The 16,542-nt window shown below is 37.6% G+C and overlaps 1 protein-coding gene across 1 annotated transcript; it reads right to left on the reverse strand.

The window, feature by feature from the left end:
• Positions 1–9,399: 9,399 nt before the first annotated feature.
• CFL2 (cofilin 2) lies at positions 9,400–13,762 on the reverse strand. The gene is made up of 4 exons (XM_015822085.1): positions 13,654–13,762; positions 10,674–10,981; positions 10,511–10,587; positions 9,400–10,311 (listed from the first exon to the last, which is right to left on the reverse strand). The coding sequence occupies exons 1-4, from the start codon at positions 13,654–13,656 to the stop codon at positions 10,199–10,201; spliced, it is 501 nt and encodes a 166-aa protein (XP_015677571.1). The 5' UTR covers positions 13,657–13,762; the 3' UTR covers positions 9,400–10,198.
• Positions 13,763–16,542: the final 2,780 nt, after the last annotated feature.

Here is a 16,542-nt window from a genome sequence, read left to right on the forward strand (position 1 = left end):
AGTCTCCTCCGTTCAACCAGGCAAGGCTAGTCTTCATATCATGAAATAGACAAATCCCCTATCTCACTGGAGTGAAAGATCCATCAGCTATCCTTACCTGGTTTGGTCTGTCTTTCAGAATGGTTTACCAGGGTATGGCTACTGTGCATGGTACAGCTACTTAGAGCCACAGGTGAGAGCTGAGTGCCAGGTGGGGATCAAAAGTGAACACTGTCTAGAAACAGTACAAAAGAATGAAGCTTGAATAGTTGATCTTAGGTAGTTGGCAAAATAACACTTAAGTTTTTGGAACACAGTAAATGTAGTATCACTTTTGCATCTCCTAGGAACAGCATAGTTTTAAGGGAAAGAGCTACATTGTGGCCTGATAATTAGGCCTGATTTACAGTACAACAAAACAAACATGAATGACACCTTTTATGATACAAATAAGATATATCATTTGAATATCCTGTGGTTTTTTTAAAAAAAATAAGGTGGCTTGCAATGATTATTTCAAAATATATATTATACAACAATATTTTATTAGTGTATACAATACATGCTATAATTAAAAAAGTACTAAAAGAATAGGAACACCAATAAAGCAAATTACATAGTAGAAGAGTAATCTTAAAAATCCAAACCCCAAAATCCAGTATTTTGTTGGCCATCTTCATATGAGGTTCTTACCTATATTATTTAATAAAAATATTATAGGATTGTACAACACATTACAATTTAACTTCACTGCATAAAAGAATAAACCAAAATATGGTTGATTAATTTGTGACAAAATGGGGCGGGGGAGGACAAACGTCAGGGACTTCTAACATAAAACTTTCATTACTTTCCCTGAAATTTGATAACAGCTATGACTGCAAAATGTGTCCAGTTCTGTTCGGAATTGGAAAATGCTGAAACAATTCCCTTTAAAAGGCCTACTTGTATTTATTCAACTGAGATCAGGTAAATTTAATCCTATTATGAGGATGGCATCTGCAAATAAAATGTATTCTTCCATAAAGTTAAAGCTTTTGTTGATTTCTTCTCCTATTATTATCAAGCAGAAAACATGCAAAGATTCACATTTTCTGCAGCAAGGCTCTGATTACAATCCAGGCTAAAGCAGACAGCTTGCGAATAATTACAACTTTTTCCAGGGAATTCTGGAACAGATTTTGTTTTTGTTGCACATATCAGTTACACAAAACACAGTTTCAGCATTTTGGTGGTTTGATTCTCTATATGGCTAACAGGAAATATCCCGTTTCCAAGGTAGTTCTGAATATAAGCCAAAATGTTTGTCAGGCTACAGAGCTAAAAAATTTGTTGTTACAACATTCATGGAATCATGTTTTTAAACCACATTCCTGACAGTAAAACTCACACACTCTTGTTGACAAAATCCAGATGTTCAAAGTTCATGAGTTAGTGAACAAGATTTGGTTTGCTCATTAAACAAACCTTTAATAATTTCTCAGCTTTGTTGTGAAGAAAACTAATGAAATAATATTTGAGAACATAGCTATAAAATTCCTTTTAAAATATATCCAAGGTTTAGTTTTATCTCCTCCTTCAACTTTATGTTCCATATGATTGCAAAAAAAAAGTATTATTATGCAAGGCAGCCCTAAAGATCAGCTGGCACAGACTGAAAAGAAAGAGAATGTATGGCATGCATGAAACCAAAGTATAACATTAGCCTTTCCCCTCTATTGTGCTAAAGTGCCACCCACCCACCCTTGGTTTGGCACAAAAGAATGCTAGCATAACATTTGTTATCTCCATTGTCGATCCCCATTCCACCCGTTTTGGACACTGGCAGTCCTGATTTGTGAATTTCATTAAAGGCAAGATTAGTTTTACAACATTCTTATCTGATTGCTGTCTTTACATCTCAAAGAAGCAAATTGCATAATTTAATTACACACCAAGGGAAAAGTATTTCTGTTCCCGTCTGAATCTGCTACCAATCAGCTTTACTGGATGACTTTGATTCTATTATGAGAATGCTTTCTATCCACCTTTTTTCATGTTCTATACTTTATTTATTAAATGTGTGAGTTGTCTTCTAAAAATAGCCTAGTGCAGTACTGGGTTAGCATAGTAACTATGAAATGCTGAAATAAGAGAGTTTTAAAAATGTATTCTGGTGTACATGAAACTATTTATGATGCTCCTATAAGAAATATAAACAGTGTAGTTTATACTAAGTTGCTGTTTTTGTTTTTAATCAGTAATAATGAACCCTGAAAATCTGATTTTCAGGCCATCATTTGTCAGTGTATGTTTGCCTAGTGGTATTCGTATTAGAACAGGGTTTCGTAAAGTTTGTAATACCAGCATTCCCATAAATAATTGAAAGCAAAGCAGATTAACAGGACATTCAGGCTTCATATGGAGCTCTGGAATAATCATGTTGTTGGTGCCCAACATATTTTTGCATCAAACCAGCAACATTGTTCAGAAAGGAGTGTGAGGAAGGCACTCTTGAATGCTTTGACAAGTACTGTATTAAGATACATCCAGAATTGTACACTTACAGTAATTGTAGGAATACAATTTCTGAATGCAGTTGTACATTTGCAACAAATAGTATGAATTATGTTTCTTGGTATGGTCCTGGTCAACACATCAACTCATGGTTAACTACAGTTTATTTAATTAATTTAATTTTCTGGAATTAAACAATATTCTAAACACACAGGCATTATCATGTCCTTCTTTGAGATGGGCAGGTTAGAAGTGTAATGAACAAAACAAACAAACAAACAAAACCATTGTTTCTGCTGGACTGAAAATATTGCCAAACCTCTAGTTAATTATTTGAAATGCACTAATGACTTGTGTTGTTTCTAAGCCAGTTACTGGCTAGGCTTTCAAATGCTCATTCAAAACTCCCATTGTATTAAGAACTTTATCATACTATTACTAGTACGCACAGATGATGTCAATGAAGTTTAATCATAGGGCAGGTGACAGCTAACAATAAAGATATAAATTCCCAATGTTCATGTAGTTCTGAAGTTTTGCTGCTACCTTTTTCACGATGTTTTTGTCAACTTTCCTGTCCAGCCTATTACCCTGGGAATTTCTGGTGGTCTTCCATCCATGTACAAACCAGGTTTCACCTTACTTTGCTTTTATGAGATCAGCCAAAATTAGCTAGATACTGCTACCTGTGCTGTAGGCACAGTTAACAATAATTTGCATGTTTACCTTTTGTTCAGAAAAATAAAATTCTTCAGCTTCATTTTACCTTGTGAACGTTTTAAATAAATGAAACATAAGATTGCCCTCAGATGAATGAGGTAATAATTCTAGAAATCATGAGCTAAATTATTTTGTTGCTTACCTAGTTTCTGTAAATAGTATGCAAATAACTATTTGACAGGTACTAAGTTGCAAGGTATTTTGTTGTCAATAGATGGTGCTATGGCTGTAATTTTAATGCTAGTGTCAGTTCAAGCAGTCTCTCTCTCATTACTAAATTCATTTTCTTTTGAACATGTAACATTGTAAATTATGATTTTTTCCCCACAGCCCAACTGTGAAGGAAACCCTAAAAAGTTTAATAAACTTCAGAGATTAGAATGGACCCCAACTGTTAGCCTTCGGTAAAACTTTAAAGACTTGGCTATATACAGTACATGCGCCAAGGGCCCCACCTCCCGGCTATATTCTTAACAGGCCAGATGTCTTGCTGTGTATGTATTCAAATCAGAATTTTTAATGTTTTTTTATTGTTCTAAAATGTTTTTAAGGTTTTAATTGTAATATACTGTATGTGTCTGAATTGTGAGCCACCCAGAGTTGTTTACTAAGATGGGCAACTATATAAATCAAATAAATGAATAAATAAATATTTGATAAGTTTGCTTTTAGGAATGAAACCATGATATAAATGGGATCACTACCAAATGTAGAGGTGTCCTTTCAATCAATTTATGTTGCATACCTTAGCTCAAGTTATAATTCAGTGTCAGAGTTTACAGTGACTTCATCACTGCCTTTTTCTCCAGCAGTCCCCAAAACCTTACCCTCCAAGTCTCTTCTGATAGTTGGAAAAGACTCTGGAATCCATAGGGCTGCATCACAAAGCCTGGATGGGAAAGGATAAACTTCCTTCTGCCAGCAAGATGTTTGATATAACCCTAAAACTGTAATTGCCAATGTCATTTCATCTGTAGCACAGCCACATTTAGAATACTCTACTGGTTATAGTTCTAATTAATAAAATTATTGGAAGATCTTCGTACCACAAAAGGCTTTGGATGATTGGATGCTTATATAGTTTTGGTATGAACACTTAATTAGAATGGAGAACAGCATGGAGCCAAGTTCATAAAATTAGATTATTTCATGTCAGTATAATACTGTATTGCACTATAGAAAGCTTTTCACTAATTCTAGTTTCATAGTTTAGTGAAAGTAATAATCAAAAACGTTTTTAGGCCCATGTTCTTAGGATCTAAACCACTCCATTCAAACTAAGCTAGATTGTTTGCTAGGATATAGAGCTGAAAGTATATTTCTTTCCTTCATTGGTCAACACAATTTAAAGTACTAGTTTTACTTTGCAACAACCATCCCTGCTAAGGTGGCAAACTTAGCCATTTTGGTGTAGTGGTTAAGACACTGCGCTAGAACCAGAAGACCTTGAATTCTAGTCCCATCTTAGGCACAAAAACCAGCTGCATGGCTGTGGGCCAATCACTGTATCAACCCTAGAAAGGAGGCAATGGGAAACCACTTCTGAAATCTTGCCAAGAAAACTGCAGACATTAGACCAGGCTGTCAGCAGAAGTCCACACTAACTTGAAGACACATATACACACACAAAAGCGATGAAACATGCTTCAGCATTTGCAAATACAAAGTAGTCCTTGACTTAACTAATGCAATTGGAACCAGTACTTCCATCATAAAGTAATGCAGTCATTGAGTCACATCGAGTTTTATAATCTTTTTTGCTGCAGCTATTAAGCAATTCTGACTCCCCCCATTGACTTTGGTTGTCAAAGGCCCTCTGGGAAGGTCACAAATGGCAATCACCCAACCCTGGGATACTGCAATTGTCATACAAGCCATTTGCCAGTCTGAATTGCTATGGTGGTTTAAATGCAAGGACTGGCTCTAAGTCACTTTTTTTCAATACCATTGTAACTTCAAATGGTCCTTAAACAAATAGTCATAGTCAAGGAGCACCTATATCAACTTCCATCTGTTCAACATGGTTGTAGAATGGGAAATGTTTAAGTTGTTTTGAGATACTACATTTTTAAAATGTCATTATTTACAAATTCTTTTCATTATTTTGCTTTGCTTATTATGGTTAATCTCATAAATCGGCCAGATGTTTAGACTGGATTTGGCATTTTTACCCACCTATTGAGTTCTTCCCAAGGACCTGGGATAGGAAGATGTTTGATGGTGCAAAAAGTATTATTGCAGGGTGTAAGCTGTTCCAAGTTGGCCTTTGCAACTGATTTATGATGATTTTGTCACTGCCAATGCTGTTCAAGGAGTGCTCTAGATGTTCTCAGATTGCACCCTACCTCTGTCGGTACTATCTTTGCTTTTATTTTGCCAAGTTCAGTCTGAATATCTGGTTAACTGTACAGCGAGCCAAAATAATACCATTGGCATTGACAAAATCACCATCAGTCAACTGCAAAAGGCAGCTTCACATGGAACAGCTTAACTCCTATGACAGTATCTTTAACAGCATCAAACATCAACATCTGCCTATCCCAGGTCTTTGCAAATGACTTAGTAGGTGGATAAAAATAACCAAATCTAGTCTGAAGTCTGGCTGTGTGATAACCATAATAATATTTTATATTTTTCTAAAATCAAATTTATGAAGAAACCAAACATAGCCCTCTGATAACTAGTATCTGTGTGAAACTTAAACGAATCCTTATGGTAAAGTTAATAAACTCAATTGGAAAATTTGATATTAATTATGTAATTAGACAAATCTTCAAGTTTTTTAGAATAAAAGTGATACCATTTTCAGCCATTCTGAGAAAGATTTTGTATTACTGGAGGTATAGATACACATATAGTTCAAGCCACAACCTGAGACTCATCATATTAATAAACGTGCAATTAGTTCATATCCATCATCCCAATCATATGTACTTTTTCAGCTTCTTTTAAGCTAGGGTGAAGCAACTATACATTGCTGTTTTCTCAAACAAAAAAACAACTATTATTTTTACATGTAACATTTCATCATTTAAAAAACCATTGCATATATGTATTTTTGTGGCAAAATTACTTTGTAATTTTAGGTCTCCATCAGAGAAAACAATAGAGCTAATAGAAGTTATTATAAAAAATTATATAAAGAAAAATAGTTTACTGTCTGTTGCATTTGTCTTCATAGAAAACCAATGTACATAAAAAGTAAGCAGAGCTACCCATTTACAGAATGATGGAAATCCAGATTGTTTGAATGTATAATACAGGTAGTCCTCAACTTACAACCACAATTGAGCCCAAAATTTCTGTTGCTAAGTGAGACATTTGTTAAGTGAGTTTTGCCCCATTTCAAGACCTTTCTTGCCATAGTTGTTAAGTGAATCACTGAAGTTGTTAAGTAAATCTGGCCTGCCCATTGACTTTGCTTGTCAGAAAATAGCAAAAGATGATCAGCTGACCCTGCAACACTGCAACTGTCATAAATAAGAGTCAGTTGCCAAGTGTCTGAATTTTGATCACATGACCATGGGAATGCTACCATGGTCGTAAATCATTTTTTTTCAGTTCCATTGTAACTTCGAACGGTCACTAAATGAACTGTTGTAAGTCGAGGATTATCTGTAAAAGGGAAAGTATTTACTCTGTTATCAGCAAGCCAGATCCACTATTTGCTTTTTTCATTTTAGCAAGAAAATTGAATACATTATTGAAACAGCATTGGAGTTAGGGTAGAATTAATATAAGTATTACTACCAGTAGCCATAGGAGAGCTTACAGTGTAAATATTTGTGATTAATCAATCAGTAAATGAAACAAAAACACTTATTTAAACATATCAGTGCGTGCTCTTTATATCCTCTTTCCTGACATTTATTTTTGATATTAAAAAGTTCTCATCTTTTATTCTAAGATCAATAATAGGAGAGAAGCCATCTGTTGAGAAAGACAAAAAAATATCAGAACAATCCTATCAGCAAAGGAAAAAACTTCTTAAGTTTCATATTTGCTTCATTATGTTTTCATATCTCTTCTTTATCCAGCATTCTTGCTTTTTAGCATGTTGTATGTAACTATCCAATTTTAACTGGATCCTTTATAAATGAAATCAAGCCTCTAATTACTTTGATAGGATTACCACATTACTCAAAACTGGATGGCTTTGATGTGTGTCTAATAACACAGTGCTGTTGATTTCAATGAGCTATACCCCCACATTAATGTTCTCAGAACTGCATCCTAAAATGGATGGAAGCTTCAGCTAAGGAAAACTAACAGTTTAAATTAAGATCCATTATGTCAGAAGAACAAACAGCATCTGACATCAACTTAGAGGCATTATTCAAGGTTATTACCAAAGTCATTTTTAGTTTTTGTATCTATTTTTCACCTTTTGCAATTTTCTATTTCATTTTATATCAATCCACAAGTTCTATTGTTATGTATTCAATATTTAAGCCAAACCTGCTCATTTTCAAGGTTTTTAAAAGAAAAATGCAGTATCTGCAAAGACTTTCAGTACAGTCATGAAAATTTTTATTTAACATTTCTTTATTTGTAAAATAACTGAAGCAACTTCCTAATGCCCACCAGAGATGGGAAGCATGCAAGATGCTCAGATTGTAAAGTTTTCTTCAACTTTTAAGTCACAATGAAGCCTTCATCTTTTTGCATGACAGAAAACAACAGCTGATGAACCCTGGGGAACACGTGCCAGCTGTCTTTCATTTGTTTTATTCTCCAAGCAGTAGATTGGTAGCAGCATTTCAAAAAGCAAGTTATAGCACTGAAATCAATCTCAGTACTGTTTTTCAGTTGTAAACAAAATTTGAATTATGGAGAGTTTCATACTGGATACACATAAATCAATTCTGGTTTTACATAAATTGATGTGAACTTTTAAGTGAATGCATAGTTTGAGTCAAATGTTTATGTTCTCTTTGATATTCAGTTCTGAAGAGTCAAGAGATCCATTTAACATAATACGCAAACAGCAGTATATTATTTGTAGAAGATTCCATGAATTAAAAATAGTATTTTAATTGGATATGGGATAAACATCGTAATCTAGATAGTTGTTTTTTTTTAAAAAAAAAATTAACACTCATTTTAAAACATTTGACATTGCAGGTCTAGGTAAGGACTGAACAAAAGTAGATTTTTATACCAGCCAGAATTTTTTAAGTGCACGTCATAATATATCCAAGAAATGTTTCATAAACCTAATTGTTATTAAAGCCTCCTATAAATAATTTAAGATTCTTTTTGCTACAAAACTGTTACAATCTAGCAATAGTATGCATAGCTTGAATGCTACCATGAAGTTCAGACAGTACTCTAAAAGATATACATTTCACTGGCAATAAGCTGGAGACAGCTGAAAGCTTGAAATAGTCCGAGTTCCACAGTAACAATCTGTAGAACTGAGCAATATTTGTCACCCACTTATTTTATTTCTTCCCTCAAAGGCTCTTAAAACAATTATAAATCTGAATAAAATTTATTTGTATTCTCTGGCATCTTCTGTTAAGAAATTGCAACCGTTTTAAATTTTTGTCCTTTGATGAATACATTCCTTCTGGTGGTATGCACACTTCAACAGCGACTGGCTGCCTAACAAAGTTCCTTTATGCATACCAATAGAACCCTGTCCAGTTTTGCCATTTGTGGAGAACCGATGACAAGATACAAAAGCATGTGTTGGCCATAAATAGCTTTGGCTAACGGAGGACTGCTCGTACAGAGCAGATCAAATTCTCTATATGGAGTGTAGTGTCTGGCTTTCAGCCAAATGTTTAGCCAAACGCAAGACTTAGTAGCAGCAAAAGCTTTGGAGACCTATTTGTACAAAACTTAACTGGAAAATAGCTGCCCTATGACTAGACAAAAAGTAGAACATGAAATACTAAACTAACACAAAACTGGGGAAAGTGAAATAACACTCTAGGTTAGCTAATAGTTTTTATTGTAAGTTTCTGAAACAGGATAAGTTGTTGGACTAAATGTTTCCTAATAATGAAACATATTAAAGTTAACCATAGATTTCAGAGGGAAGGTTGCATATTCAAATCATTGTAAAAGCAAAATCACAATGTAATAGATTAATGATTGAAGTGGAATATATACTAGACTAGAGCGATAGGAAGTGATACAAAACGGTTAAACATATTTGTGTATGTTTGTATATTTTCCCATGAAAACAAAGGGGCATTCTGTAATAAGCTACAGGTTTTATTGCAGTGTGGTGACTTGATATTTGATTTCAAAACCAGAGTTTCATTTACGGTTCCTTTATACAGAAATTGCCATTATGAATGATGCTTCACAAAATATATTTAGGTTGCAAGATCTGCATGGTAAACAATTCCTACTCCTGTTCAGTAGCATATATTTCATGAAAAACAAAAACAAAAAAGGCATAATTACAATTACTTCATTTAACAGAAATGAGGACCAAGGTACAAGAGACTGATGACACAATTCCATAAATTAATTGGCATTCTAGGGAGATGGAAGAAGAAATCAAACATATTACAAAAAAGTGCTTAAAATGCATAGTGTTATGTGCTGCCATGTCACAAAAAATAGGCTTATAAAGGCATGTGAGGTGTATGAATGCACAAGAGCCTCATGGAATTGCAAGTGCAACTGTAAAGTAAAACTGAATAGAGTCTCATTTGATCATTGGACAAGAGTTTAAAGGCAATCAATTAACTTAAGCTTTTTCTTTTTGCTTGGCTAGACTATCCACATCAACTATCACATTCATTGTACACATTTGCAAGAAATGCCTGCGGTTTGGGCTAAAATATATGGAAAGCATTCCATGGATTCTACATAAAACTACCAGGTTTAAAAAATAGTCTAACGAGGGTCATTTGCAGACTGTTAATGATCTCTTCTTTAGGTATTTGGGTTCTGGGAAGATGGGGCCAAAAAAGGAATTAGTATTATTCCAACTGAATGAGCTGCAAAAAAAGGAAGCTCCAGATGGCACATGCCTGTCCTTTTATAAAGGTTTTCCTTCAAGTGAAACTACCACATTGCCTCCTAGTTTCTCTCCCAATGTTGAACGATCTTTAATATCTTCATAACCATTTACCTGCCATTCATGCTTAATACCTGGAAAAGACAAATGAAAATACGTATGTGCTTTGTTCTGTATTTTAGTGGGAAGGAATTTTTTTTATAAAGTTGCTGAAAAATAATGACTGTATAGAAATCTGCCTGCTTCCTTGAGCAGAAATTTAAGTAAGAGATTAATCTGAATGTAATTGTTACTAAATTCAAAGTTGTCTTATGACATGTTTTCTACTCATACCTGTAAATTTCTTTTTAATGGCATCTTTAGAACTTGCATAGATCATCTTGCTTTTTAAAGGGGCATTTTCTGGGGCCCTGCAGAGAAGAGGGAAAATTGGTTAATTCAGCTCTAAATCTTAGAAAGTCAACTGTGTTTAACAGTAATCCTTTGACTTACACACCAGAATATAAATACCAGATCTTCCTTTTTAGATTCCTTTGTTTCATATGTTGCATCATACAAAGCATATCGGCAATCATTCAGAGGTAACAGCTTCACAAAGGCTATATAAGGGTCCTCAACTGTGACACCAATGTCACCAACTAATATCTGCTTTGCTTCTTCTACAATTATTTGCTTTTTGTCAGCACTTAAACAGAAAAGAACTGCTTTCTTTCTTTTTTTAATCTCTTCCGATGTTGAAGATTTCCGTACTTTCATATCATTGAAAACCTTGATAACTTCATCATTCACTGTTACCCCAGAAGCCTATAAAACAAATTGAAATAACATTTGTTAATATAAACTGAATTTGAAGACATAGAACAGCCCTACTGAATTCAGTAAAATTTACCTCAAGGGAGATATGCATAGAATCAAGCTGTGAGAATCTTGTAACTTGGTCCGCAGTGAATATTTGGAACATTTTGAACATTCTTTGAGGCTCAATATTTGTTAACATTATCTGCAGTTATCTAAGATTAATTCTTATCAAATTCAAGGAAATGTTAACATCTAAGGAAATGTGCCTAATATTATACAGGCTTTGCCCCCAATAATACAATACCTGAATATTCTAGAGGCAGAATAAATGTATCTTATATTTATGTTAAATTATGGATTTATGTTATGTACTTAAATTTTAGTTAATACTATTCTGTATATACTTCACTGAAATCACTACAGGATGAAATAATCAAGGACAGAATGTACAATTACACTGAAGCTCATTAAACCATGCAAGAGCCATGCCTAAAAGAATGTAACTTACACCATCTGACTAAGGAGGTGTTCCTTAAAGTCATAGTTATTTAAAGCCATAGATATTTTTTCTAGCTTTCATTCAATTGTAGTGAATGAAATGAGGATGCAAAATTTTCAGGAAAGATCTATAAAATTTTCTCAATTTTTAGTATTTAGTATTAAATATTATGCTGGAATGAGTCTAGTGGAAGCAATCCTTTAATATATAAAGAACACCCCAACATATGAGAAATAAGTCAACCATATTTGCAGAAACCTCATTTTCATGTAAACAAGTCCCTGCACAGAAAATTAGACTTTAGATTTACTACCTTTTCTTGAGTACAGCAAGGAACACATAGCACTTCCCTTCTCCAGTTTTTCCTAGAGCTTTATCTCTTGGGGAAAAAAACATCTGCAAAATAGAGTCTGCTTCAAAGTAACCTAAGGAGCTTCTGTGGTTGAAGGTAGATCTGAACGTGGGTATTCCAGATTTATTTCATCACTTTAACCCCTATAGCACACTACTAGGGATTCATGAGTACATCCAGCAAAATAATAGCATAAGCTCAAGCTGGTATTTATTCATTTTTTTTGTCTTTAACACACAAAGAAATATATGGTTCTATGTTTTTAATTGGTGTTTTATTACACAAAAACAATTCAGTTATTTACTCATATAGTCAACCCCCAACCGTTGTTCTGTAAACAAAATATAATAGTTATCTCAGTGTTCTCTTTTACAGAATGACAACCTTTGCATTTTCCTTCTCTACTGTTAGAAGAAAATCAAGCCTTTTGTGTACACATATTCTCTAGCACCAACAGGAACAGCTGTATAATAATGCCATTCAAATACAATCAGGACATTCCTGCTGTTCTGTTGGATTTTCAGCCACATACTGGCAGTGGGCAAGCTCTAATGGGCAGTATTCTCTGGAGTGGGTCAAAAGAATAAAGATGACCCCCCACCCCATTTGAATAACTCAAGTTTAAGCTATCCATACGTAGTGAATGGTATATACTACTGTACTCAGCTTTCCCAATGAGGGGGTGCTTCTGCCCCAAAATTCTGATTAATTAAAGCTATCTAACAAAGGAAAACAATGGTTTTTCCCATGTTCTTTATCCAGAAGCAATAAGCTAGTGACAAAACGGAGAGGGGAAAACCCAGCTATGCGTCATTCCACCACACTTGCCTTTCGGGTTTAGAAGCATCTTTTTTTTCAGTTAGACAAAAAGAAGTTGCATCTTATCATACATAATGTTTGCATCTTATCATACATAATGTGCCAACAGACATGGCGTTATAAAATGGAAGTCATACAAAGGCTCTTATATAGACGTATATTTTCCCACCAAAAAGGGGGAGACGAAAGCACAGAAAACGTTTGTCTTTCTCTTTTTTTTGGGCCGGAGGTCCAAGTCATTTTGTACAGTCTGTTCTCCATTATATATATCCTTTTATTAGGAGAAGGAATATTAATCTCTTCTCCCAAATCAAAAAAAAAAAAAAAAAAAGGGTGGATGAAGTCAACCGGCCCTTTTTATTTCCCGCATTATGGGCCAATAAAAAGGGAAAGCGAACGAAACAAATCCTTTCCAGGCGTGAGGGAGACTCGGGTCTCATCCTATTCGCCCCACTGCGTTTCTCCTGCCCCAGTCCTCGCTCTAGAAGGCAAGGAAAAGCCGGCGAGGGAAGAAGCCAGTCCCGTTATTTGGCTCCCGTTCCGTGACTCCAAACGGCCAAACGCCGCTATTTAAGGGGAAACCTTCCCAGCTCTACCAAATGGAAAGGAAAGCAGCACGAGTCGGGTCGCTCCCCGGTATTTTTCCGCGCCTATCCGCGAAAGCGTTACGACCGCGGGAGGGCATTTTTTTCCCAAAACCACGGCAGGAGCCGCCGAGGGGCAAAACCTCCTTCGCCAGCGCTGCCTTTCTCCTTCTCTCGGGGATGGCCGAGACGCCTCGTCCACCCGCCTCCCCCGCGCCCCCCAGCTTCCCCCGCGACTTGCGCTGGGGGGGTGTCGCCGCCGCCGCCCCCCCCCCTCAGCCTAGGCTAAAATTAGACTAAAATGGCTGCCAGGCACCGCCAGGGGCTCACTTCGCCCCTCTGGCCCTCGGGAGCCTGGTCCAGCCGTTCTGGCTGAGTCCGAGCGGCGAGCGCCCGGCCGCGGCAGGTTGCTCCGCGCTCTTACCATGGTGCCCGGGCTGGGTGGCGGCGCGGGGGGTGATGGCGGCGGCCGCTTCTGCCGAGGGAGCGGAGTCGGACTGGCGCTACGGAGCCCACCGAGGAGAAGGCAGGCGGGGAGGAGAGAGGCGATCGGCGGGGGGCTCGAGGGGAGGGGGAGGCGGGTCACATGGGCTTCGCCTTTCCCTCACCACGTGCTCCAGGCCCTGCCCAGCCCTGCGGAGAAGCCAAAATGGGGAGGGGGAAGACGAAGGGCTCCCCTCCTTTTTTTGACGCCAGAACTTCGCCAAAAGGGCGCTTCGGCGTGAGGGGGAGCGGAGCCCGCCTCGGGCTTCCTCGGGGGGAGGAACCGCTGCTGCTCTGCATTACGTCCCCGGAGGGCATCCTCTTCTCCTTCGCCCTCTCTTGGCCAACCCCATCCCTCCGCCGTCCAGCGGGCCAGCCCCGGAGCACGGCAGCGGCGGCGGCTTTGCCTTGCAGCCCCCTCTGCGGCTTGGTCGGCCGCCTTTGCGCTTTTCGATTACGTGGGGTGCGGCAGGTGAGACGGGCCCTGCCGCACTTTTGGCCCGCCCCACGGATAGCGGGCACCGCCGCCCCGTCCTGCGGCGGGCTTGGCTCTCTGCTCTTGGGTCCGGGAAGAGATGAGCGAGAGGCGGCGGCGGCGGCTGCAGAGCAGTTGCCCCCGACGCCGCTTCCTGGCCGAGCTTCTCTGAGCGCACCTGCTGAGGTTGGACCGCCTTGTTCTGCCAAGGAAGCGGGCAGGAATGAATCCGGGACGAATCTGCCGCAGCCGAGGGGCCGCCGCTGCCTGATACGAAAAGGAGTGGGAAGGGTGGGAACTGGAGAAAGAGCTGAACGGGGAAGAGCCGTTCGTGTTTCACGGCCAGCGGTGTAGTGTTTGTGTTTGAGTGTATAGTAAAATCCTCTGTTTTCAATGGGAAAGACCCAAGGCCAATTTAAAAGGTTTTTACAGCGACAACGCCTAGCTCAGGAGCGGGGTGCCTGGCCCAGCTAACGAAGAATAGATACCAAAACTCAGAGACAAAATGGAAGAAGGCTGCAAGGTGTCCTGAATCATATGGTGTACTTGCGTGAGAGAGATTCATTGGATGAGCAACGCTTACCCATGGTTAATTGTACCACAGTTTATTTAATTCAACTTCCTGGATTCACACCACATGTGGACTTCACACAACATATGTTTAGCCACATGGTTCACTGTCATGTAGCCACCATCTGAAGCTCATAGGGGTCTTGGGAATTATGCTGTAGAAGCAGTTGGATGACAAAGCTGATGAAAGGGGACACGCTCAAGGCTCTGAGAGGAATAATTTTCACAGCAAGGTTAAGGACTTGAATGTGGGTGACAAAGCCTAGTTCCTTCTCCACAAACAAGGACAATTTAGTAATAAATACATTCTTGATGAAAAAGACGGTCAAAACTCCCTCTGTGTCAGTGTAAGAAGATAATAAAGCATCTGTCTAATGTTTTGAGAATTGTCATATCATGTGCTTGGCCACCAAAAGTGTGAATGTTATTTTCAGTACTGTTGTTTTTTGGCATCTGATACTGAAAAACAATTTCAACATTTTTATATGGAAAATGAATATCTTATTGTAAATTGCAGATAAATGAAGAGAATTATCAAGAGAGGTGTTAGAACACTACCGTTTTAGCAAAAGTAACTTGAAAAAGCTAGTTTTACAGTTTGACATTGGTTACAACCAGATTTACATTAATATTTTCAAGAATGACTTCTAATATATTTAATGTTGAAGTCAGCTCAAGAACTTTTAAGATTGCTGAAGATTGACCAAATAGATGTTAAAAAGATAGGGTACAATAAAGTTATATACATATTCATCATTAATTTAAATTATATATCATTTTACAGTGGAATTTAGTCCTAGGATAGAAAGACTTTGTTTTTAAATATGGGAAAGGGAGATGACACTGAGATTTGTGTGAAAAGTAGGAGTTATTGAAGCTATATGTTGAAGCTGTATATTGAAAACGTGAAGCAGGTGATTGCCTTTTAATAAAATATACATTCTGCTATTCCAAAGGTGCTTTTTCCAACAGGCAACTGGACTATCTTGGGTTTATCTTTGAAAACATTTTGCTTCTCATCCAAGAAACTTCGATTCTTTTTCTTTTGGAAAAAGCACCTTTGGGACAACCATGACCTGGATGACTGAGAATCTCTATAGATATATATTTTGTTAATTTTTCCACAAGAGATTACTTTTATTCACACAGTATTACATATAAGCTGCTAGAGTTATAATAGTTTGGGAATTCTAATGCAGAGCTCTGAAAATAGACCAATCCAGTTCTTCCTGTCTAAAGGGGGTCCAGAATCAATAGCTGGCTGGTCAATGCCAAGATTCAAAACTAATTTCAGAGGGAAAAATAATTAGGTAAACAAATTTTGAAAATCATTTAACTGTGAACTCATGTGTTTGACAATTTTATTATTTTTTGTGGTGGCGGCGACTAAATTTACTTTTTTAAGAAAGTGGATTGCAGAGTTGTTTGGCAGGCCACGTGCAGGTCATGAGTTGTGTTCAGGACCAGATCAACAACAGAATCCTGCAAGTCTAATTATACCATATCTCCACTTGCTCTCTATATAGGTAATCCTTGATTTACAATGGCAATTGGACCAGAATTTTCACTGCCAACCAATACAGTGCTAAAACATGATCTCATTGTTTTGTGATGGCAATCCCTGCAGTCCTGAGTGCCATCATTAACCAAATCCCGTGATCATTAGTTGAGGCAATCTCCTGTCAACTTCCCACAACCAAGTCGGTGAGGAAGCCAGCAAGAAGTAGACCAGCAGCAGATAAGTGTTGCGGGGAAGGGGGGAAAGGGGCAGGGCGATAGGGGCTG

The sequence above is a fragment of the Protobothrops mucrosquamatus genome, unplaced genomic scaffold (assembly GCF_001527695.2).
Source record: "Protobothrops mucrosquamatus isolate PMUCROS unplaced genomic scaffold, P.Mucros_1.0 scaffold1459, whole genome shotgun sequence".
Classification (NCBI taxonomy): domain Eukaryota; kingdom Metazoa; phylum Chordata; class Lepidosauria; order Squamata; family Viperidae; genus Protobothrops; species Protobothrops mucrosquamatus.